This window comes from Pecten maximus, chromosome 12 (assembly GCF_902652985.1).
Source record: "Pecten maximus chromosome 12, xPecMax1.1, whole genome shotgun sequence".
Lineage (NCBI taxonomy): Eukaryota > Metazoa > Mollusca > Bivalvia > Pectinida > Pectinidae > Pecten > Pecten maximus.
Genome location: NC_047026.1, coordinates 21131312 through 21157093, shown reverse-complemented (window position 1 = coordinate 21157093; position 25782 = coordinate 21131312). Strand labels below are relative to the sequence as shown.

At 35.3% G+C, this 25782-nt stretch overlaps 1 protein-coding gene across 3 annotated transcripts in view; it reads left to right on the top strand.

Annotated features, from left to right (window-relative positions):
• The window catches only part of LOC117339907 (inositol polyphosphate-5-phosphatase A-like), a 93185-nt gene that overhangs the window by 9686 nt on the left and 57717 nt on the right, over window positions 1–25782 (top strand). For all 3 annotated transcript variants that reach the window (XM_033901620.1, XM_033901619.1, XM_033901618.1), the window contains exons 2-3: window positions 5160–5201; window positions 6228–6328. In XM_033901620.1, coding sequence (XP_033757511.1) covers window positions 5160–5201; window positions 6228–6328 — 143 coding nt within the window. The remainder of the gene's footprint in view (window positions 1–5159; window positions 5202–6227; window positions 6329–25782) is intronic.

The window sequence follows — 25782 nt, the reverse complement described above, 5'->3', positions numbered from 1 at the left end:
ATATGTAGGTTCCCCTTGGTGCCTAGTTATGCATATTGCATTTTGAGACCAGTCAGAAAACAACATGGCCGACAGGCAGCCATCTTGGATTTTGACAATTGAAGTTTGTTATCGCTATTTCTCAGAAAGTACTGAAGGAATCTTTCTCAAATTCTAGTAAGACTTAGAAGAAGAGAAAAGTAGAGAAAAGATCAATCTGACATGGAACCTATGAAGAACATTCAATGGTGGGCGCCAAGATCCCTCTGGGATCTCTTGTTTAAAAACAAGATTGTTATGTATGCTCAGGTTAACTACACAGACAGCAGTTGACAGAAATACTAGATTAAACAATTTGTTCAGAGTTTTTATTCCCAGTAGGTTAAAACAGATTCTGTGTATTTATCAGCTTTTGTAAGATAGCAGTTATCAAACTTCAACGGAAGAATTTAGCTGACATGTCTATACAGAGGAAGAAAAAAATGAGATTATTGAAGTATATATGAAGTGTTTCATGTGGTGAACTGTATCCTGGTAATGATGATATATTGATGTACAAAATACATGTGCTAACAGATCGAACATTTACAACAGGATAGAATGCTCTCTTGCTAGCTTTGTCCTGGCAACGTCAAAAACCTCTTCATGATATATACAGCGCAATAAATAAAAAAATATCAGTCTATTCCTAAAGTATATGATTACCACTGTGTGGATGACATTCAGTGAATTAATAATTTATATAATTAACTGTAAAATAGAAATAAACCCCCTGTTTAGCTGGCATCTGTAAAGCTATAATGACTGCTCTCCAAATTTTAACCATGATATATAATTGGGGTATTTTAGTGTCAGCAATTTTTGGTGTTTTTAGCCCACCATCATCAGATGGTGGGCTGTTCAAATCGCCCTGCGTCCGTGGTCCGTCGTCCGTCCGTCCGTCCGTCCGTCCGTCCCTCCGTCCCTCCGTCCCTCCGTCCCTCCGTCCGTAAACAATTCTTGTTATCGCTATTTCTCAGAAAGTACTGAAGGGATCTTTCTCAAATTTCATATGTAGGTTCCCCTTGGTGCCTAGTTATGCATATTGCGTTTTGAGACCAATCGGAAAACAATATGGCCGACAGGCTGCCATCTTGGATTTTGACAATTGAAGTTTGTTATCGCTATTTCTGAGAAAGTACTGAAGGGATCTTTCTGAAATTTCATATGAAGGTTCCCCTTGGTACTTAGTTATGCATATTGCGTTTTGAGACCAATCGGATAACAACATGGCCGACAGGCAGCCATCTTGGATTTTGACAATTGAAGTTTGTTATCGCTATTTCTGAGAAAGTACTGAAGGGATCTTTCTCAAATTTCATATGAAGGTTCCCCTTGGTGCCTAGTTATGCATATTGCGTTTTGAGACCAATCGGATAACAACATGGCCGACAGGCAGCCATCTTGGATTTTGACAATTGAAGTTTGTTATCGCTATTTCTGAAAAAGTACTGAAGGGATCTTTCTCAAATTTCATATGTAGGTTCCCCTTGGTGCCTAGTTATGCATATTGCGATTTGAGACCAATCGGAAAACAAAATAGCCGACAGGCAGCCATCTTGGATTTTGACAATTGAAGTTTGTTATCGCTATTTCTGAGAAAGTACTGAAGGGATCTTTCTCAAATTTCATATGAAGGTTCCCCTTGGTGCCTAGTTATGCATATTGCATTTTGAGACCAATCGGATAACAACATGGCAGACAGGCAGCCATCTTGGATTTTGACAATTGAAGTTTGTTATCGCTATTTCTGAGAAAGTACTGAAGGGATCTTTCTCAAATTTCATATGAAGGCTCCCCTTGGTGCCTAGTTATGCATATTGCGTTTTGAGACCAATCAGATAACAACATGGCCGACAGGCAGCCATCTTGGATTTTGACAATTGAAGTTTGTTATCGCTATTTCTGAGAAAGTACTGAAGGGATCTTTCTGAAATTTCATATGTAGGTTTCCCTTGGTGCCTAGTTATGCATATTGCGTTTTGAGACCAATCCGAAAACAACATGGCCTACAGGCAGCCATCTTGGATTTTGACAATTGAAGTTTGTTATCGCTATTTCTGAGAATGTACTGAATGGATCTTTCTCAAATTGCATATGTAAGTTTCCCTTGGTGCCTAGTTATGCATATTGCGTTTTGAGACCAATCGGATAACAACATGGCCGACAGGCAGCCATCATGGATTTTGACAATTTAAGTTTGTTATCACTATTTCTGAGAAAGTACTGAATGGATCTTTCTGAAATTTCATATGTAGGTTGCCCTTGGTGCTTAGTTATGCATATTGCGTTTTGAGACCAATCAGATAACAACATGGCCGACAGGCAGCCATCTTGGATTTTGACAATTGAAGTTTGTTATCGCTATTTCTGAAAAAGTACTGAAGGGATCTTTCTCAAATTTCATATGTAGGTTCCCCTTGGTGCCTAGTTATGCATATTGCGATTTGAGACCAATCGGAAAACAAAATAGCCGACAGGCAGCCATCTTGGATTTTGACAATTGAAGTTTGTTATCGCTATTTCTGAGAAAGTACTGAAGGGATCTTTCTCAAATTTCATATGAAGGTTCCCCTTGGTGCCTAGTTATGCATATTGCATTTTGAGACCAATCGGATAACAACATGGCAGACAGGCAGCCATCTTGGATTTTGACAATTGAAGTTTGTTATCGCTATTTCTGAGAAAGTACTGAAGGGATCTTTCTCAAATTTCATATGAAGGCTCCCCTTGGTGCCTAGTTATGCATATTGCGTTTTGAGACCAATCAGATAACAACATGGCCGACAGGCAGCCATCTTGGATTTTGACAATTGAAGTTTGTTATCGCTATTTCTGAGAAAGTACTGAAGGGATCTTTCTGAAATTTCATATGTAGGTTTCCCTTGGTGCCTAGTTATGCATATTGCGTTTTGAGACCAATCCGAAAACAACATGGCCTACAGGCAGCCATCTTGGATTTTGACAATTGAAGTTTGTTATCGCTATTTCTGAGAATGTACTGAATGGATCTTTCTCAAATTGCATATGTAAGTTTCCCTTGGTGCCTAGTTATGCATATTGCGTTTTGAGACCAATCGGATAACAACATGGCCGACAGGCAGCCATCATGGATTTTGACAATTTAAGTTTGTTATCACTATTTCTGAGAAAGTACTGAATGGATCTTTCTGAAATTTCATATGTAGGTTGCCCTTGGTGCTTAGTTATGCATATTGCGTTTTGAGACCAATCAGAAAACAACATGGCCGACAGACCGCCATCTTGGATTTTAACAATTGAAGTTTGTTATCTCTATTTCTCAAAGTACTGAATGGATCTTTCTCAAATTTCATAAGTAGGTTCCGCTTGGTCCCTTGTATTGCATTTTTGGACCAGTCTGTCCTGAAAACAACCTGGCAAACAAACAGCCATTATCGTTAAATCTCAAATGTCTTATATAGCTAGGATTCCCTTGTTTGAAAAGTACTGGAGGGATGTCTCAATTTGCACAGATTAGTAAAATGAAGGGAAAAGTAGAGAAAAGATCAATCTGACATGGAACCTATGAAGATCATTCAATGGTGGGCGCCAAGATCCCTCTGGGATCTCTTGTTTTATTTGTTTTTTTTTGTCAAAACATGTACAGGGTAGTTTTATTTTGCTGTGTCTAAATTTGGCATTTCAATCATTCCTGTGTCAAATTTTGGCATGTTGAAATGTATTTTTCCCAAGGGACCGGTCGCTTAGGTTTTCATCATTGTCATGATGATTGCTTTTGAAGTCTTGTGATTCAAATTCTCTGCCTGCAAGATTGCTGCTACTGTGGCCCATGCAATTGAACAACCTGTTTTGTTCAAAATACAAACAAGTTACAAATTCTTACATATCTATTCATATATATATGTGACCCTGCTTAATACTAGCCGCAAAATACCGGCAAAATACCGCGCTCGGCTAGAGAGATCTTCGAATTCTCATTAGCTCGATCAGTTGAGCGTTAGAATAGTAAGCCAGAGGTCTGGGTTCGATCTCTAGCAGAGGCAGTGATTTAAATCTAATTAATCATGTGCTCTATTACATATACAAAAAAGTTACATTATGAGCATACATACTCATCCTTACACAAACATTCAAAATGAAAGTTTACAAGTACTAACATTATCAACACAAATTTTAGGAGCCATACCATTATTGAATAATGACAAAACAACACATTTTATGCAAACATGTTGATAGAAAAAACAGCAACCCATTTTTATGGAAATAAAACCACATTATCTAATTAATATTACTGAGCTGGAAAATTAATACTGAAAATGTTAAAATATGTGTTAGATTTTGGTGCTTTCATGCCAGGCACCAAATATATCCCAATTTATGGTGGTTAAGTGGTAGGATCCAATTACATTTCTACTGTATATTATCCATTAGTAATGTATACACATGTATATAATATTATAGAGTCTGAAGAGTTATTTGAACCATATATTAGATTAGTTAACTTGTAACATCCTTAGTCATAACATATATTGTCCATTAAAGCTTCTACCACCTACACCTGTGTATAATCATTATGTAACGTAACCAGACAGAGGAATCTGAACCATAACATATTAGTTATCTTGTAATTAAGATTCTCTATTAATCTTAACACATATGTCCATTAAAACTTGAAAGTTTGAGTACATTTTACTGATTTTATTTCTGAATTTATCAAAAAATTCTTCATTTACCAAGTTTTTCACTGCCAATATTTTGATTTATCATATGCATGCATTATTGATATATAAGGTAACATTTTGTTAAAAAATAGTATGTTCTAAACATTTAACATTTTAAACTAGGTATTGTTCTTACTGATTATAGTCTGCGCTTTGGTGGTCATGGCATTTAGCAGTAAGCACTATTACATAATTTCAGCAAAAAGTGCACCTTTGAAGGCAGTTCAATTTGAACTACCAAGATTACGAGTGTTAACATATTTAAGTATTAGAGGCATGCTTACAGTTGTTTTGAAGATAGGTGTAACTTTACCAGAAGCTGTATTAATTTATTGTTGTAATAACCAGATACCTCAAGCTTTGGTCATGAAAACAGTTCAAGTTCCCATTCCATTTTGTAATTTCTTTCATAGATTTAATTTCCTTTTCTAATTTCAGCCGGATCACATGTTGAAACTATGGCTCGCAGAATTCCTTAAGGTAAGTGGCTGTGATTGCGCTGGTTACTTTTGTAATTAACAAACTTTTATGTGCTGTGAAATAGCAATTTAATTCAGTTCATCTTGAAGTCTGTATCCTGATAGAACTAATTAAACACAGAAAGTTGTTGGTATTTAGATTCTTACGTATTTTAAACTACCGCTTAGCCAAATGGTTTGAAGTGTAACTGTTCTATGAATGTTGTGCTTTTATGATCAGACGAGATTGAGGATGTACAAGTCTATTCATCATAATGCTTAGGTTTATTAGTTAACAACATTTAGTGAAATATTCATCTGTAATCAAGAGTGACTTTTAAACATTACCAGAGGAAAAAAGAGAATTTGATTGCTGAGTCTTCATGCATTAATTATAACGTTATGTTTATCTCAGATAATATCTATAAATGCCATTTTTGACAGAGGAAAAAGAAATACCCGAACTATATACTGAAAATAAATTTCTTGTGGTGGTAAAAGAACAAATTGTAATTGATTATTTTTGTCCTAAGGAAGTTCTTGGCATTAACACTAGTACTCTAGACTGAGATTACCTCTTCTCCTAGACTATTAGATTACACCAAGGACTTGTGAATCACCTCGTTTTCTTTGTCGTACAATGTACCACCAGACAGAAATTGTCATTGCCTAAACTTAACTTGAAATGCATTCAAAGGTTAGTTCGATAAAAGTTTGAATATGTAATTGTAAAGTTGAAATCTGGAGTTGGATGTGGAAAGTGGGTTTAGAGAAGACATAAAGCACATGTAGATATGGAAACACGTATACAATGTACATGTATATGACAGATATAAGCATTGTTTAGATAATGGAATGAACCAATAAAATACGAGACACAGTGTAGGAAAAATTGTAGCATCTTCAAAATATGTACAGAGATACATAAAGAAGATCCAGGTAAGATGTGAACAAGCTGGAACCTGAGTTAATTAGTGTGTAATGATATACAAAAGGCGCCTTTGTATCAGGAATCTTTTTACAGATGATTACACTACGTTTGTTTCAGACGGTACAACATTATGAACCTGGTCTGCTTGCTCTGCATTGCCAAGAAGTCGGTGGTAAAAACTATGAGGCTTCCATGCAACATGTAAACTCTTTTGTGAAGTAAGTGAAGCGCCTGCTGATATTTATTTTCTGTAGGTACATACTTGTAGAAACTGATCATTAGAACACATATACAAACTTAATTAGATGGTCTACATGCCCTTTCTGGTCAGTACTCTGGACATAATGTTACCTGCTATATGTAGTCAGTGTTCTGGATATATACTGGTACATAAATAATGTGTTACAATTCTACAGTAGTGGTATATTACCATATTCATCCTAAAATGAGCATGCTCCCTTAGTGTAAAAAATTACCAGTTAAGTTTAGGGATAGCTTATTAGTGAACCATTTTAAGTTTATCATTTTCAGATTGATGATTCTGCAAAAATGAATAAGGGGGGTTATTTGCTGATAAATATGGTAAACCATATTTGTCTTTAATCAGACCGCCAACTCCAGCTTAAAAGATTATTACAGGACAAAGAAATAGCATTTGCTAACATTTTGACTGAAGTTCAATTGACTTTGATAGGCAAATCATCTGACAGGACCAAATCATCTGACAGGACCTTATTGCTTTATTATACTAATAGCCTATAGGAGTGACTTTGTGGCCAGTGTTATGTTCAGTATTACAAAGTAGCCTATAGGAGTGACTTTGTGGCCAGTGTTATGTTCAGTATACGTATTAAAAACAGCCTATCAAGTTCGCATATTGGCTGGAGTGTTGTGTTCAGTATTACAAATATCCTGTAATGGTCACTTCCTGGCCGTAGTGTTGTGTTCAGTGATTACAAAGTAGCCTATAATGGTCACTTCCTGGCCGTAGTGTTGTGTTAAGTATTACGAAGTAGCTTATAATGGTCACTTTGCGGCCGGAGTGTTGTGTTCAGTATTACAAAGAAGCCTTTAAGGGTCACTTTGTGGCCAGAGTGTTGTGTTCAGTGTAACAAAGTAGCCTATACAAGGGTCACTTTGTGGCCGGAATGTTGTGTTCAGTTTTACAAAGTAGCCTCTATTGGTCACTTTGTGGCCGGAGTATTATGTTCAGTTTTACAAAGTAGCCTCTATTGGTCACTTTGTGGCCGAATAATGTTGTATTCAGTTTTACAAAGAACATCTAGAGAATGGTCACTTACTGGTAGGTAAATAATCACCATTCTCAGGTGGGTAGTATAGACATTAATGTATTACTATGTATACATAGACTGTATTTATTGGTAATTCTTAGTCAAAACATTGACTTTAACAGCAATAGTATTGTTTATTCATACTAGCACTGAACATAAAGCATTGTAAAGACTGAATCTGAATCACATTAGTACATGTACATAGCGTTTTTAATGTGATTTGACAATATTTTATAAAATGTGATTTGCAATCTTTAAAAAGAGTGATTAATGCATTAAAAGCTGATGAAACCTCTTTCATAATTGCTGTTAAGTGAATGAAGTCTGTTGAGATTTTCATATTTAATTAATGTTCTACTTTATATTTACTTATTTGCCAAAAATACATTTTATGTTCCTACAAGTCGGGAAGACTGTACAACTTGCTAATGCCTTTGAACGAATATATTTAAGCATTGAACTGCTTTCATTTGGAAGTTATGGGCTGATGAATGCCAACTGGACAAAGGCAAATTTAATGTAGTGCGCTAGCGCTTCATGTTCAATTTGCCTTTGTCCAGTTGGCATTCATCAGCCCATGACTTCCAAATGAAAGCAATTCAATGCTTATATTTACATTTGACAACGATTTTGAAAGAGTATATCAAGTAATTTTACTCTGATAATGAATGAACAAATTATTATCGTCAAAGACGTAACAGCCTTTTCAACAGCCATCTTTCGTTATCGCCGACGTGACAGTTATGACGTCACTATAATAATGATGTCATAAATATGATAAAGACTTGGAAGTTATGGACTCATAACTTCCAAGTGAGCTTGGTAAAGTTATATAGTGGGGCTGCAGTGTAAATGTAAATATAGGCCAAACAAGGATAATTAAAAGGTATTTGTAATGACATTACATGCACATAACAAGCTAATATTTATGAATTCCTCAATGTTGATGCTGATTTAAATTGATTTCCATAATTCATTACTTGGCAGTTCTCAAACTTTCTGATTAACATATATCAGACGTATAGGTAGAATATTTATCATTTTGATGCATAGAACCGGTTTGACATTTTGGTGTGTGCTGCCAATATAGTTATCCTCTGGATTGGCAGCACATGTGTTTGCTATATAGTCAGATAGTGTGTACCACTGTGTGATAGTCTGATAGTTGCTGATGGACCACTGGGAAATAGGGATATCCCTGATATTAGTGTTGATGTAGGGTCAGAATCATGCTGGAGTATGGCAACCTTGTATACAGTGAAGTCAGCTATATACAACAGTAATTTCATAATGATGATATATGGTGTTTTACATGTGTACAGATATATCACAATCCAGCAGAGCGTGTCTGGGACAAAACAAAAATATAGGTTAATAGCTGTTGATTTCGAACAGGTTGATAACAAACAAAACACCACCACATCCTCAGATAATTTAAATGTCATTATCTCAGTAACCAAAAGGATTCAATGGATCATAATAAAATGTGAAGGAGAAAGAACTTGTCTGTGCAATATCATGAGTTCATATGGTTCTTAAATTAATGCTGAGTCTAGATTTTGTTACACTGATATATGCATATCAGAATTGTATACAAGGCATTGTTCTGTATATGTAGTTAATTTGATATGTAAAATGAAAATGTTTCCAATTATCTAAATTCAATTTGAGAGAGAAGTATTATTAGTGGTATTTTTAACTTGGCAGTGATAAGTGTTTCATCACTGCACAATTCACTACTTTAACTACTGGAGGACAATTTTGCAGAGCGTAAATATTACAGTTAACAGTATTTACAGGCACAGAGCTGCAGTATATAAAATGAGAATAGAGCCATAGACAGTTGTTCACTCTAAAAACTCTCTCCTGGAGAACATGTATAGATGCCATGGCTTTATTGATTATGCTGAAACCTGTTACTAGCATAAAAGATAAAGAAGAGAAATGCTACCGTTTGCTAGAGGAAACTGCTATTTCATACTTTAGTAAACACCATTCTTTATATTCATACTATCCAAACAGACCATTGACAAAATCATCATTTGATTTATGTCTGTCACAATTTTGGTGTAGAAACAGCAGCTGTGGTTCACGAAGTCCGAAGTCCATACAAGTGGTTTTGTACAGATATGAGAATTCATATACAAACACAGTTCTCATCTCATTGTAGTGTTCCTGTCCCTCGGTGAGGGAGGGCATTTATAATTACCTGGCTTTCACACTAAGACAGTTTTAGAATAATGATGATGAAGTTTTCTATCCTCTGATTTAAGTCAGGAATCTTAATTGAATATATGATCAGTACTTCAGGAAAAGCATGCTAGACAGATTGACTCATAAAGATCTAAAATTACATAGGTCCCTATAGTATCAATTAGTTACTCAGATATATCAACTTTCTAAAATTGTTCTGTGTTTGGGTTTATTGCCTCGTAAACAGCAAGGGTCATTTTGAGGCAGGTCTAGATCTCCTTGTAGTAGCTGGTGGCTACCTCACTGACCCACATACAGGAGACCTGTCACATGCTGTCTAGAGCAGTTTGTGTAAAGTGACTTGCCCAAGGACACAACCACATTGGCACAAACCAATCCGTTTTTCAGCTTCCTGAGAAACACAAATTGCCACGGGTAGGGAACATTGAACACACACCTCGGATCTTCACCTGAGGCTATATGGCTGACACTCTAACTGACTGAGCTATCACAGCCCTCTACTCTGTATTCATTATCTCTTCGTGAAGATGAAATTGGTATCATATAATGTACATGTTTTGATAATTACTGTTTGTATAATTGAATTTGTGATAAGATTAATGTCCAAGGTTAATTGATATGGAAATAGGAAATGTTCATGTAAGTTATCTATTTGTATAAATGTAATTATAAACAACTGTTAAACAATGTCTAACAATACAAGCTCCACCCATGGGTAGCTTTCGGCAAACCACCTGATTGCGAAAAAAAAGCTTCTTCAGCCCTAACTGTGGTCAATGAGGGTCTCCAGACTAATCTAGTGTGTGATTCAGTTGATTGACTCGAGGATTAATCTGGGGTCATGTGACTGATCAAGCTAAATATCTCTCAGTCATTGTTCTTTCTATTAATTACAAGCACTTGAATGTGAAAATATTCAAAAGGATCAACTGACCAGGTTTTGCTTTAAATTTTCTTTCTAGGATTAAAAGAAAATATATATGAAAGATATTATCAACACATTAAATATTTTTCAATATTTTCAGACATTCCTCGTTCTCAGTTAAAAAAGTTGAAATGCAGCCAGCACAAACTTATATACAATAGCATAGACACATCCAATAAATCTTCTAAACTAAATTGGATTCTTTGTATATTAAAATTAAAACTCTCTGAATTTTGAGCATTACCATTCAAATTAAACACAACATATGATATTATATGTTGTAATTGTATTCTGGGTATATATTGTTTGTGAACTCAATTCCAAAAATTACTCTCAATACATTTTCTTCATAACATGCAATTACTGTAGAAAACAAATTGCACAGAAGTGAGACAGACTTCCCCATAGAGTTAATCAATATAGCTATGTTCACTGAGTTCTCAATATAAGATGTAAATTAAGAATATTGATCAGCATATAAGGAGATTAATTATATAAAAAATACAAATTTATCAAATGGTAGGGGATGCAGTAAGAATATAGTATGCGGGAGTTTTCGATCAATATGTATAAATTCTTCACGGGTATCTACCATGAACTAAGTCTAATTTCCTGGCAGTCAGGCACTAAGAATGCTTTGGGTTCAGGATCAAGTCTAGAAGTATATATGTTCTAATGCAATTTGTATGTTGAAATTTTATCAATATTTTCTATATAAATTGTTAAATATGGCAATCCATTTTGACTTTGCTAATGAGTGAGTTTGGTTTTGTAGGAATGGAATTTAAGGGTAGGACTATAAAGAGCAGTGACCTTGCAGACAAAATGCATACACTACATAATTATTGTAAATGCTGTGTCTTTTATCTTTTAACTAACATAATAGGACTTAAGGGAATACTTTCTGTGTAAAAATTGCTACAATAAGGTTACTGTAAGAACTATGCATAAAGCTTTGATACTGTTTTACAATGCAAGTCACCTTTGTAATTTTTAGGATGCTGTACATGTACAACAGCAAATATAACAGTCCTCAAGAGAAGACTGATCATTTAAAACTCTTTTGGGAATCTACTACTAGTATTTGAATTATTTTCATGACAAAAAAAGCCAAACAACCACTATGTTTCTGGGAAGGAGATTTGATAGGTTTGCTTGCGATCTCATAATATAATTTTTGCTATTAAAAAAGTCTGTGTGAGATAAAAAAAAAAATGGCAAAAAACATTAAATTCTTATAAAATAACCTTGTTTATCATTGCATATTCCAAACTGCACATATCACTACATGTATGTGGAAAATTTTGTTTTAAAAGTTCTCTCCACTTACCCATCCCATTGCATATTGATCAATGCATTTTCATTACCCCAAACTGCACCCATGGCCACAAGGGTTGATAAAACTACTCTTCACACTGAATGGAAATGTGACAAAGATAGATCTGTTCATTATCTGCAACAAACCATGAATTTACTGATGCATTCGATTCTGAGACAAGTAACTTTTTACAACATTTATCAAATATATCGTATCTAATCATGATCTGGATCAATTGATATGTTACATACAGAAAATGCTGTAGTTTTACGAGTGACTTTAAAAACATGGGACAGTCAATTATTGACTTGAGTGTTGCAAGAAAATTATCGCTACCTTGTTGATCAAGAAGTGTGACATTTTAAACTCTACTATATAAAAATTAACTGGTAATAGAGGCATACATTTTGAATAAATGTGATGAAAATTCACATGGCATGCTCTGATTACCAACTATAATCTTATAGACAGGTGGTGGTGATCAACATATTTTCAAAATTTGGTTTGGAAGTTGACTTATATCTGTGTAATTTGTAATTTGAAATATACTTACATGTAGAAAATAACATTTTCTTGATTGTCATGATCACCTGTAGAAAAAAAAACAGATGCGACCTCAAACTTTATACAAATAACTCACAATTTTCCTCACAATACAAATATTTCCAAGCTATAATCTGTTGCGTTTGTCCATAATTCAGCATTGAGAGCCATATTACTACACATTTTAGTAACGGTTTATTTTGACAAAATAATGAATGCATTTTTGTTCTGCCCTATGAAACTTTTTTATTGAAAAGTATGAGGTCAAAGATGGGCTAATTAATAAGTATGAGGTCAAAGATGGGCTAATTAATAAGTATGAGGTCAAAGATGGGCTAATTAATAAGTATGAGGTCAAAGATGGGCTAATTAATAAGTATGAGGTCAAAGATGGGCTATCATGACCTTTGCTCATGTTCTGTAGCATTTCTTGAAGTTAAATACTGATACTTGCTTTAGTCCTTTGTTTCAATCCCTCATACACATCCCCTATGACTGCCCTTTATTCCTTCATTTCAATCCCTCATACACATCCCCTATGACTGCCCTTTATTCCTTCATTTCAATCCCTCATACACATCCCCTATGACTGCCCTTAATCCTTCATTTCAATCCCTCATACACATCCCCTATGACTGCCCTTTATTCCTTCATTTCAATCCCTCATACACATCCCCTATGACTGCCCTTTATTCCTTCATTACAATCCCTCATGCACATCACCAATGACTGCCCTTTATTCCTTCATTACAATCCCTCATGCACATCACCAATGACTGCCCTTTATTCCTTCATTACAATCCCTCATGCACATCACCAATGACTGCCCTTTAATCCTTCATTTCAATCCCTCATGCACATCACCAATGACTGCCCTTTATTCCTTCATTTCAATCCCTCATGCACATCCCCTATGACTGCCCTTTATTCCTTCATTTCAATCCCTCATACACATCACCTATGAGTGCTCTTAGCACTTTGACTAAGGATACTTTCCATAATATTGCTTCCTATCATCCGTGATCCATTTGACAATTAAAAATACTTTAATATACATGTATATGCATATGGTTTTGTAAAAAAAAAAAAAAAAAAGATGAAAGAAGTATATAAATTTACTTGAAAGCAAAACTAGCTAGGCAACCCCATTGAATATGAAACAATATTGACCATCTGAGTAAGTTTATAAGAACTTTGTACTCCAATGATTGCCTGAGACTCAGCAGTGTTCTATGTTAGACAGTAAGATCTCTGAGAATATTTGGTCTGGGTTGACGAAGAGGAAGCCATCCATTGCCCTTTGGTCATCTTTCTGATGGCCACCATATACTTTGTAAGTGATGGGAGAAGCTCTGACTGCCACTGGTATCTTTGGTTATTACTTGATATAGCCCTTCACCCCTCCCTAGACCTAATCAATACAGCACATTGTCTACAAATAGAGGGATAGACACCAGAAATCACCAGTCTTTCATCCTCACTCTATCATGTGGCCTTCAATGTGCACATATGGTACATAATCGGCTTCCCCTGATCAATCATTATAAATGATGATTAATAGTTGTTCAGTCATTTTTAGAAAAGAACAGTGTTTGGAAAAACAATAACAGTGACATCTTATCAGTTATACAGTCAAAATAAGGAAAGTTAATCATTTACCATATTTATCCTGTAAAGACTGGGCAACTTAAAATTTTTGACTCGGAGTACATGACTGACTTATTGTAGGAGGGTGAAACAGCACTTGTTAGTATTGATTCAAAGTAGATGATTGACTTATTGTAGGAGGTTGAAACAGCACTTATTAGTATTGATTCAAAGTAGAGGATGGAGTATTTTAGGAGGGTAAAACAGCACTTATTAGTATTGATTCAAAGTAGAGGATTGACTTATTGTAGGAGGGTGAAACAGCACTTATTAGTATCGATTCAAAGTAGAGGATTGACTTATTGTAGGAGGGTGAAACAGCACTTGTTAGTATTGATTCAAAGTAGAGGATTGACTTATTGTAGGAGGGTGAAACAGCACTTATTAGTATTGATTCAAAGTAGAGGATGGAGTATTGTAGGAGGGTGAAACAGTACTTGTTAGTATTGATTCAAAGTAGAGGATTGACTTATTGTAGGAGGGTGAAACAGCACTTATTAGTATTGATTCAAAGTAGAGGATTGACTTATTGTAGGAGGGTGAAACAGCACTTATTAGTATTGATTCAAAGTAGAGGATTGACTTATTGTAGGAGGGTGAAACAGCACTTATTAGTATCGATTCAAAGTAGAGGATTGACTTATTGTAGGAGGGTGAAACAGCACTTGTTAGTATTGATTCAAAGTAGAGGATGGGGTATTGTAGGAGGGTGAAACAGCACTTATTAGTATTGATTCAAAGTAGAGGATGGGGTATTGTAGGAGGGTGAAACAGCACTTATTAGTATTGATTCAAAGTAGAGGATGGAGTGTTGTAGGAGGGTGAAACAGCACTTATTAGTATTGATTCAAAGTAGAGGATTGACTTATTGTAGGAGGGTGAAACAGCACTTGTTAGTGTTGATTCAAAGTAGAGGATTGACTTATTGTAGGAGGGTGAAACAGCACTTATTAGTATTGATTCAAAGTAGAGGATTGACTTATTGTAGGAGGGTGAAACAGCACTTATTAGTATTGATTCAAAGTAGAGGATTGACTTATTGTAGGAGGGTGAAACAGCACTTGTTAGTATTGATTCAAAGTAGAGGATTGACGTATTGTAGGAGGGTGAAACAGCACTTATTAGTATTGATTCAAAGTAGAGGATTGACTTATTGTAGGAGGGTGAAACAGCACTTATTAGTATTGATTCAAAGTAGAGGATGGACTTATTGTAGGAGGGTGAAACAGCACTTATTAGTATTGATTCAAAGTAGAGGATGGAGTGTTGTAGGAGGGTGAAACAGCACTTATTAGTATTGATTCAAAGTAGAGGATTGACTTATTGTAGGAGGGTGAAACAGCACTTATTAGTGTTGATTCAAAGTAGAGGATTGACTTATTGTAGGAGGGTGAAACAGCACTTGTTAGTATTGATTCAAAGTAGAGGATGGAGTATTGTAGGAGGGTGAAACAGCACTTATTAGTATTGATTCAAAGTAGAGGATTGACTTATTGTAGGAGGGTGAAACAGCACTTATTAGTATTGATTCGAAGTAGAGGATTGACTTATTGTAGGAGGGTGAAACAGCACTTATTAGTATTGATTCAAAGTAGAGGATGGGGTATTGTAGGAGGGTGAAACAGCACTTATTAGTATTGATTCAAAGTAGAGGATTGACTTATTGTAGGAGGGTGAAACAGCACTTATTAGTATTGATTCAAAGTAGAGGATTGACTTATTGTAGGAGGTTGAAACAGCACTTATTAGTATTGATTCAAAGTAGAGGATTGACTTATTGTAGGAGGGTGAAACAGCACTTATTAGTATTGATTCAAAGTAGAGGATGGAGTGTTGTAGGAGGGTGAAACAGCACTTATTAGTATTGATTCAAAGTAGAGGATGGAGTATTGTAGGAGGGTGAAACAGCACTTGTTAGTATTGATTCAAAGTAGATGATTGACTTATTGTAGGAGGGTGAAACAGCACTTATTAGTATTGATTCAAAGTAGAGGATTGACTTATTGTAGGAGGGTGAAACAGCACTTATTAGTATTGATTCAAAGTGGATGATTGACTTATTGTAGGAGGGTGAAACAGCACTTGTTAGTATTGATTCAAAGTGGATGATTGACTTATTGTAGGAGGGTGAAACAGCACTTATTAGTATTGATTCAAAGTAGAGGATTGACTTATTGTAGGAGGGTGAAACAGCACTTATTAGTATTGATTCAAAGTAGACGATTGACTTATTGTAGGAGGGTGAAACAGCACTTATTAGTATTGATTCAAAGTAGACGATTGACTTATTGTAGGAGGGTGAAACAGCACTTATTAGTATTGATTCAAAGTAGATGATTGACTTATTGTAGGAGGGTGAAACAGCACTTATTAGTATTGATTCAAAGTAGAGGATTGACTTATTGTAGGAGGGTGAAACAGCACTTATTAGTATTGATTCAAAGTAGAGGATTGACTTATTGTAGGAGGGTGAAACAGCACTTATTAGTATTGATTCAAAGTAGAGGATTGACTTATTGTAGGAGGGTGAAACAGCACTTGTTCAAAGTAATGATGGAGTGTTCAAAGTAATGATGGACTTATTGTAGGAGGGTGAAACAGCACTTGTTAGTGTTGATTCAAAGTAGAGGATTGACTTATTGTAGGAGGGTGAAACAGCACTTATTAGTGTTGATTCAAAGTAGAGGATTGACTTATTGTAGGAGGGTGAAACAGCACTTGTTAGTATTGATTCAAAGTAGAGGATTGACTTATTGTAGGAGGGTGAAACAGCACTTGTTAGTGTTGATTCAAAGTAGAGGATTGACTTATTGTAGGAGGGTGAAACAGCACTTATTAGTATTGATTCAAAGTAGAGGATTGACTTATTGTAGGAGGGTGAAACAGCACTTATTAGTATTGATTCAAAGTAGAGGATTGACTTATTGTAGGAGGGTGAAACAGCACTTATTAGTATTGATTCGAAGTAGAGGATTGACTTATTGTAGGAGGGTGAAACAGCACTTATTAGTATTGATTCAAAGTAGAGGATGGGGTATTGTAGGAGGGTGAAACAGCACTTATTAGTATTGATTCAAAGTAGAGGATTGACTTATTGTAGGAGGGTGAAACAGCACTTATTAGTATTGATTCAAAGTAGAGGATTGACTTATTGTAGGAGGTTGAAACAGCACTTATTAGTATTGATTCAAAGTAGAGGATTGACTTATTGTAGGAGGGTGAAACAGCACTTATTAGTATTGATTCAAAGTAGAGGATTGACTTATTGTAGGAGGGTGAAACAGCACTTATTAGTATTGATTCAAAGTAGATAATGGACTTATTGTAGGAGGGTGAAACAGCACTTATTAGTATTGATTCAAAGTAGAGGATTGACTTATTGTAGGAGGGTGAAACAGCACTTATTAGTATTGATTCAAAGTAGATAATGGACTTATTGTAGGAGGGTGAAACAGCACTTATTAGTGTTGATTCAAAGTAGAGGATTGACGTATTGTAGGAGGGTGAAACAGCACTTATTAGTATTGTTTCAAAGTAGATAATGGACTTATTGTAGGAGGGTGAAACAGCACTTATTAGTATTGATTCAAAGTAGAGGATTGACTTATTGTAGGAGGGTGAAACAGCACTTATTAGTGTTGATTCAAAGTAGAGGATTGACGTATTGTAGGAGGGTGAAACAGCACTTATTAGTATTGTTTCAAAGTAGAGGATTGACTTATTGTAGGAGGGTGAAACAGCACTTATTAGTGTTGATTCAAAGTAGAGGATTGACTTATTGTAGGAGGGTGAAACAGCACTTATTAGTATTGTTTCAAAGTAGATAATGGACTTATTGTAGGAGGGTGAAACAGCACTTATTAGTATTGATTCAAAGTAGAGGATGGAGTATTGTAGGAGGGTGAAACAGCACTTGTTAGTATTGATTCAAAGTAGAGGATTGACTTATTGTAGGAGGGTGAAACAGCACTTATTAGTATTGATTCAAAGTAGAGGATTGACTTATTGTAGGAGGGTGAAACAGCACTTATTAGTATTGATTCAAAGTAGAGGATTGACTTATTGTAGGAGGGTGAAACAGCACTTATTAGTATTGATTCAAAGTAGAGGATGGAGTATTGTAGGAGGGTGAAACAGCACTTATTAGTATTGATTCAAAGTAGAGGATTGACTTATTGTAGGAGGGTGAAACAGTACTTATTAGTATTGATTCAAAGTAGAGGATGGAGTATTGTAGGAGGGTGAAACAGCACTTATTAGTATTGATTCAAAGTAGAGGATGGAGTATTGTAGGAGGGTGAAACAGCACTTATTAGTATTGTTTCAAAGTAGATAATGGACTTATTGTAGGAGGGTGAAACAGCACTTATTAGTATTGATTCAAAGTAGAGGATGGAGTATTGTAGGAGGGTGAAACAGCACTTATTAGTGTTGATTCAAAGTAGAGGATTGACTTATTGTAGGAGGGTGAAACAGCACTTATTAGTATTGATTCAAAGTAGAGGATTGACTTATTGTAGGAGGGTGAAACAGCACTTATTAGTATTGATTCAAAGTAGAGGATTGACTTATTGTAGGAGGGTGAAACAGCACTTATTAGTGTTGATTCAAAGTAGATGATTGACTTATTGTAGGAGGGTGAAACAGCACTTGTTAGTATTGATTCAAAGTAGAGGATTGACTTATTGTAGGAGGGTGAAACAGCACTTATTAGTGTTGATTCAAAGTAGAGGATTGACTTATTGTAGGAGGGTGAAACAGCACTTTTCAAGTAGAGGATTGACTTATTGTAGGAGGGTGAAACACTTATTAGTATTGATTCAAAGTAGAGGATTGACTTATTGTAGGAGGGTGAAACAGCACTTGTTCAAAGTAATGATGGAGTGTTCAAAGTAATGATGGACTTATTGTAGGAGGGTGAAACAGTACTTGTTAGTATTGATTCAAAGTAGATGATTGACTTATTGTAGAAGGGTGAAACAGCACTTGTTCAAAGTAATGATGGAGTGTTCAAAGTAGATGATTGACTTATTGTAGGAGGGTGAAACAGTACTTGTTAGTATTGATTCAAAGTAGATGATTGACTTATTGTAGGAGGGTGAAACAGTACTTGTTAGTATTGATTCAAAGTAGAGGATGGAGTATTGTACGAGGGTGAAACAGCACTTATTAGTTTTGATTTAAAGTAGAGGATTTACTTATTGTAGGAGGGTAAAACAGCACTTATTAGTATTTGTAGGAGGGTGAAACATCACTTATTAGTATTGATTCAAAGTAGAGGATTGACTTATTGTAGGAGGGTGAAACAGCACTTGTTATTATTGATTCAAAGTAGATGATTGACTTATTGTAGGAGGGTGAAACAGCACTTATTAGTATTGATTCAAAGTAGAGGATGGACTTATTGTAGGAGGGTGAAACAGCACTTATTAGTATTGATTCAAAGTAGAGGATTGACTTATTGTAGGAGGGTGAAACAGCACTTATTAGTATTGATTCAAAGTAGAGGATTGACTTATTGTAGGAAGGTGAAACAGCACTTATTAGTTTTGATTCAAAGTAGAGGATGGAGTATTGTAGGAGGGTGAAACAGCACTTATTAGTGTTGATTCAAAGTAGAGGATTGACTTATTGTAGGAGGGTGAAACAGCACTTATTAGTATTGATTCAAAGTAGATAATGGACTTATTGTAGGAGGGTGAAACAGCACTTGTTCAAAGTAATGATGGACTTATTGTAGGAGGGTGAAACAGCACTTGTTAGTGTTGATTCAAAGTAGAGGATTGACTTATTGTAGGAGGGTGAAACAGCACTTATTAGTATTGATTCAAAGTAGATAATGGACTTATTGTAGGAGGGTGAAACAGCACTTGTTCAAAGTAATGATGGAGTGTTCAAAGTAATGATGGACTTATTGTAGGAGGGTGAAACAGCACTTATTAGTATTGATTCAATGTAGATGATTGACTTATTGTAGGAGGGTGAAACAGCACTTATTAGTGTTGATTCAATGTAGATAATGGACTTATTGTAGGAGGGTGAAACAGCACTTGTTCAAAGTAATGATGGAGTGTTCAAAGTAATGATGGACTTATTGTAGAAGGGTGAAACAGCACTTATTAGTATTGATTCAAAGTAGAGGATGGAGTATTGTAGGAGGGTGAAACAGCACTTGTTCAAAGTAATGATGGACTTATTGTAGGAGGGTGAAACAGTACTTGTTTATTTCTAATTAGATATAGTATACAAAGCTCAGTCTGAATGTATTGGCAGAATTGATATGGATGAATGGAAAAATTCCATTATATAAAGTATTAGGAGGAAAACCTTCCTCCCCTTTACCCCTCGAGCTCATGAACAATATTTCTTTCAATAAGCTGTCATGTATTGCATCTGAAGATATTCTCTTTTCATATCTAGTCAGATCAAGGAATACCAGTAAGTATTATCATATGTAACAGTAACACCCTCAAGGTATAGATATTGATTATATATATCTCGGTTAACTGCTGATAGGTAAGCATGAATCTTGTATTAAAACCTACTTGGTAATATACAGCTGCAACTGAAAAGAAACATAGCATTATTTTGTTGTGTAAATTTAGAAACGAAAACATCAGACACATGTTTCCTTTTATTTAGTTCTGGGTTGGTATGCCCTGCACATACTACAGAAGATGTGAAGGAGTTTTAAAGATTATTCCTTTGGCAATTCTTTTCATTAGGATACCAGTGGGAAGCGTAGTGATTTCTCATTAAAGCTGTTCAAAGTTGCTACACAGAAATTGATTTTCAATCCAGGTTCTGATCAAAGCCACAAGGATTTAACTTTGCATCTGTTATAATTAGTTAGTTATAGGTATTCAGTAGTGACTTTTCTCATGTTGGTTTAAGATACCGGTAGATATTTTTCATGTTTCTATCTGAATATTTTGATTTGAAATACTTGTCGTTGTATTCTCATTGATTTTCTATACAGTAGTATGTATTCTACACTGACCTAGTTTAACATCTGTGGCTTGGTGGTACTGCCTAGAACCTGCATATAAATGTTATTTTTTCGGTAATAATCAAATAATTTTAGCAAGCTGAGTCCAAACCCCTATCAACATGTACAAGCAGTTTACAGGGCATTATATAATTGTCAAGAAATTCCAGAAAACATTGTCCTTTAATTTGGTAAATGGTCATGGTCACAGATTTCTGTTATTATTTTGTCAGAGGTCAAGGTCATTAATAATAATAAAAATGTTAAAAAAAAATTGTTTATTTGAAAATTCAAATTCAATTAGAAAGATTTTTTGTTTATTTCTCTGAGGATTTATTCAGCCAAATAAATGTTCAGTCTTGGTGATAAATAAAATGTCAAGGTCATCGATGTTCATTCCTTGTAGTATGTTGCCATCAAGGCATTGAAAAATTAATACTCTTCTTTTATAAAAGTCAAACTTTTTTGTAGTTGGTAGTGTAAAGTGACTACCTAATAGCTATATGTAGGTACTGAACTTACTGAATTGCCATCTTTGAACAAACTATGTGTAAGTCTACACTTGGAGGGAATATCAAGTCCAGGAAATGATCACACACTCATATCTTGAGGATCGCTTTGATCAAATATGCACATACAAAATATACACATGTTTTAAAATGACTGTGGGCAGGCCATGAAAAGAATAAGTGGTAAGTTTATTGGAAAAAAATCACAAACTGTTCTTTGTTGCGACACCTGTTTAACAAAATTTAGACACAAATGTGCAATGAATGTCAGCTGAAATGAAATGGTAGACACATCAGATTAATGTATAATTCAATATAGATCTGCCATTCAAACTTCAACAGCTGCATTGTTGAATGCAAACATTAAATGTCCTCTTCTATCAATGCTAATCTGCATTTTTAGGTCTCCTGAACAAAAGGCACATGGTGACCTATTGCAATTGCCTTTTGTCCTTCCTATTGCAATTGCCTTTTGTCCGTCATCCTAAAAATCACTACTAAGTCATGAATGGATTTTGATCAAATTCGGCCTGAAGCATCCTTGCATTTGGTTGAAGGGGAACAAATCTTGTGTAAACAGTTGGTATGCCCCTCCTCAATCCTGAGGGGCGGGGCCCCAATAGGAAAAATGTAGAAAATTGTTTAAAATCCTTTTTTCCTCTGTAGAAATGAAAGGATTTTAAAGGATTTTGCCTAAATTTGGCCTGAAACACCCTTTGAAGGGAAACTTATATTATGTATAAACAATGGATCTTACTCCCCATGGGTTAGCAAGGAATATTGGTGATAAATCCTTTTAAGTTCTTTTCAGTGCTTTCGACTTAATTGGCATTGAATCTTAAAGGAATGAGTTGACTGCAGTCCATGATCATAATACTGAGTAGCAGATCCCAAACTGGGAAATGTGTTTATGATTTATCTTAGTGTTTTAAGAGATGCTCGCTCCATGGGCCTCTTGTTTTCCACACATTTCCTTAAGAAATGTTTTTCAAATTGGTGTGGCCTCTGGAGTCATTTTTGGCCAAATGGAATCATACATGTTTCAAACACTCTCTAGTTTACTTCATTTGACATGACATTAATTCAAGCAAGGATGAAGATTGAAAAAAATTCTTATGTCAATGGTTTTTGAATTGTCTGTGTTGTATTTTGGGGCAATGGGGTTAATGATTCTGGGTTTGTACCTCCCACCATTCTATGGAGAACACATGTAAAAGTATATAAGTCTCTGGTTTGCAGCTGACAGCTATTTGTTGTAGAGTTCTGTTTATTTACCAGTGAAACCGTCCTGCCCCTATTTGTGGAAGGATTTGGAGTTGAAACACATGGCATACTGTAGAATTACAGGTAGCTCTTTCCTACTTGTGTTTATGTTGTACTAGAAGTCATTCCTTCCAAGGTAAACCTTCGGTGTGGAAGTGAAAAGAATGATCCCTCACACCCCTGACACCTTACCACCTGAACCACCACTTTGTTCATTTGGGATAATGTACAGGGAGGTTAGCAGGGAATAATGGGCAGGCTTGCTTTTCAGCTGCTTGCAATTTATACAGCGAAGATACCAGAGTCCATTATTACCCTAGGAACATTGAATTCCAGGATAGAAAAAAACCAAAAGACAGAATGAGAAGTAGACAGAAATGTTGATAAGCATGTTTACATTTTGTAAATTACATAGTTATTTAAAATTTAGAAAAAGTCCCAGAAAGAAATTACTGTATTTGACCACAAATGAGCTCCCTCACCTCTTTGGGAATTATGTCCTGGGAAATATGTCCGAACAAAAGGACTGTTAATTGGTACATATGCCTCCCTTAATTCCATTCATATTCACAGTATAAAAACATAAACAGTGTATATACTCGTGTGCAAATGATATGGGAAAAAGTGCCTAATAATAACTTTATATTTATGTTACATGCATAGCACAAACATGCAATACATATATATATAGGCTACAGTGTGTACTAAGTATAGTATATGAATGTAGAGAAATGAATTCCTTATTTCCTATCAGTATGTGATCATAGAGAACTGGGTGTGAGTCTAAATGAATGAGCACCAAGATATAGGTACCAAGGCCTTGATATGTAGATAAGAGGATTGTTGAGCAAGGCTGATTGTATATATCTGTGGTGTGAGGATGATTACCTGCATGCTGTACCAAATGCTCCTAATTACACTCACCAACAAATCTCGGTTATAGTAGGTGGGATGATAATAAGGGCAGTTTGCAGCATGTTAATGGTGCCCCGAGGATGTATCCTGTGATAACTCCAGCATGATAACGATGATAACAAGAGAATTTCTTTACCTTATCACCTTCATAAAAACACAGACTAGCAAAGGTTCCTGCTTTGGTGATCACTGGGTAATAGGGATTGCTGCTTGCCCTTGATTGAATTGATAAAATCATGAATTTATCTTTTTACTGATCTAATTCCCAATATCATTTGGTCGTATGAATTGCTGAAAAGAAGTTTTCTCTAGCTACATGTACATATGTATATGAATATATTATGTATATGAATATATAAAGCTATATATATTAAGACAGTCATAATCTCTTTTAGCAAGATGTATAATGCTAAAGTAAAGATGTATTCTTTCATAGCTATATATAAAGCCAGACATAATCTCTCATCGCTATAAAGCTAATAAGGCTAAATAGCTATAAATCAAATCAGCCAATTGTAGATTCGAGAATAATTATTTCTAAAAAGAAAATCACGAGTTTGGACATTCTGACCTCAATATAAATAATTATTTCACTACGTCTGTTTTATTATCATGTGCTTAGCCTGTTGTACTTTAGTGGAGCCTTGTGGAGTTATAAACAACTAAGTCTTCTGTAAACGAATGTTCCATTACCAGGGTCAGCCCTGACAGATACATCTCCCGCAGTGACAACATGGGTATTCTTAGCAAGGAAGTGTAACCAGGTGCCAGACATATTATATAGGGTTGTGTAGGTAATTAACTCCAGCTGGAACGTATTAGTATGATATAAATATCTGACCAGGGTATTCTATGCCCAAGATTTACCAAAAAAAATGGCTTGTTATCAATTAATAACTTCCTATTGTGTACCACTTAATATAATCAATATTTAGAATCATGTAACATCTTAGCCATCCAGGAGGGGTTTAGTGAGCAGGGGTTGAACTCCTGTATTTGGAAACCTGTTTAGTGATCATGAGCAAGAGTTTGGACTCCTGGTGTCTGGTATACAACCTGGTCATCAGGAGATTTTCAGTGAGGAGGGGTCATCATGCCAGTATTTGAAACCTAGTGCAGTGAGCAGGAGATCTAGATGGCTCCTGTATTGTAAACCCTGTGTAGTGATCAGAGGTTCGACTCCTGGTTTCTGGAACAAAACTTGGTCATAAGTTGAGCAAGTGTTTGGAACCCTGTTAAGTGAGCTGAGGTTAAATTCCTGATTTTAGTTACTATTTGTGTCAGACTTCATTGTAAAAGTGGAGGTTGTAATTAATTGATGAAGTATTGATTTGTTACATAATTTTCAATGTTTGGAGTTAAAATGTGAAGTAAAAAGAAAATTAAATCAGATCAGTTGGTGATACCTTTCAGAAGGCATTGAATTAAATCAAAACAAAATAATATATGATTATAATCAACTGTATAAACAGTGATTGTAAAATAAAGTACAATTCTGATTTTGGATCACTGTAGCTCTCAAAGTAATTACCTAGCCACCAAGAATAGGCAGTACAGCAATGTATATCTAGAACTTATTTCAAACATGCTCTGAAATGTTGGCAACATTTCGGCATTGTCATGTTGAGCCTATTTCTAAACAGGGATATTAAAATGATTAAATGCATTTCAATGTTTATATGTTCATCATGGTAAAGCCCTTTCTCTTTTATCTAAATGAGAAGCAAATGTTCACAATCTAAATTTTGTCCTCACTACTAGTGCTAAATCCACTGTTAGTAGTATATATATATAGCGTCAAAGTGACAGTTCATGTACTTACCAGCATCTGGGAACTCTTACACTGGCAATTCAATCAGTATTTATTTATGTTCATCAGCAAGTCTACAAAACCACCCTCAATTCCCATTACGTAATCACTCTGGCAACTAAACATTTCGCCAAAATTCCTACATCTGTGTTGCCCAACAAAAACCTGGGATAATTTTGTAGTGCCATCAGGCCTATTAGGCCTAATGTGTAAGGCAAATGGTGGGTTCTGCTGCATTTGTACTGAAC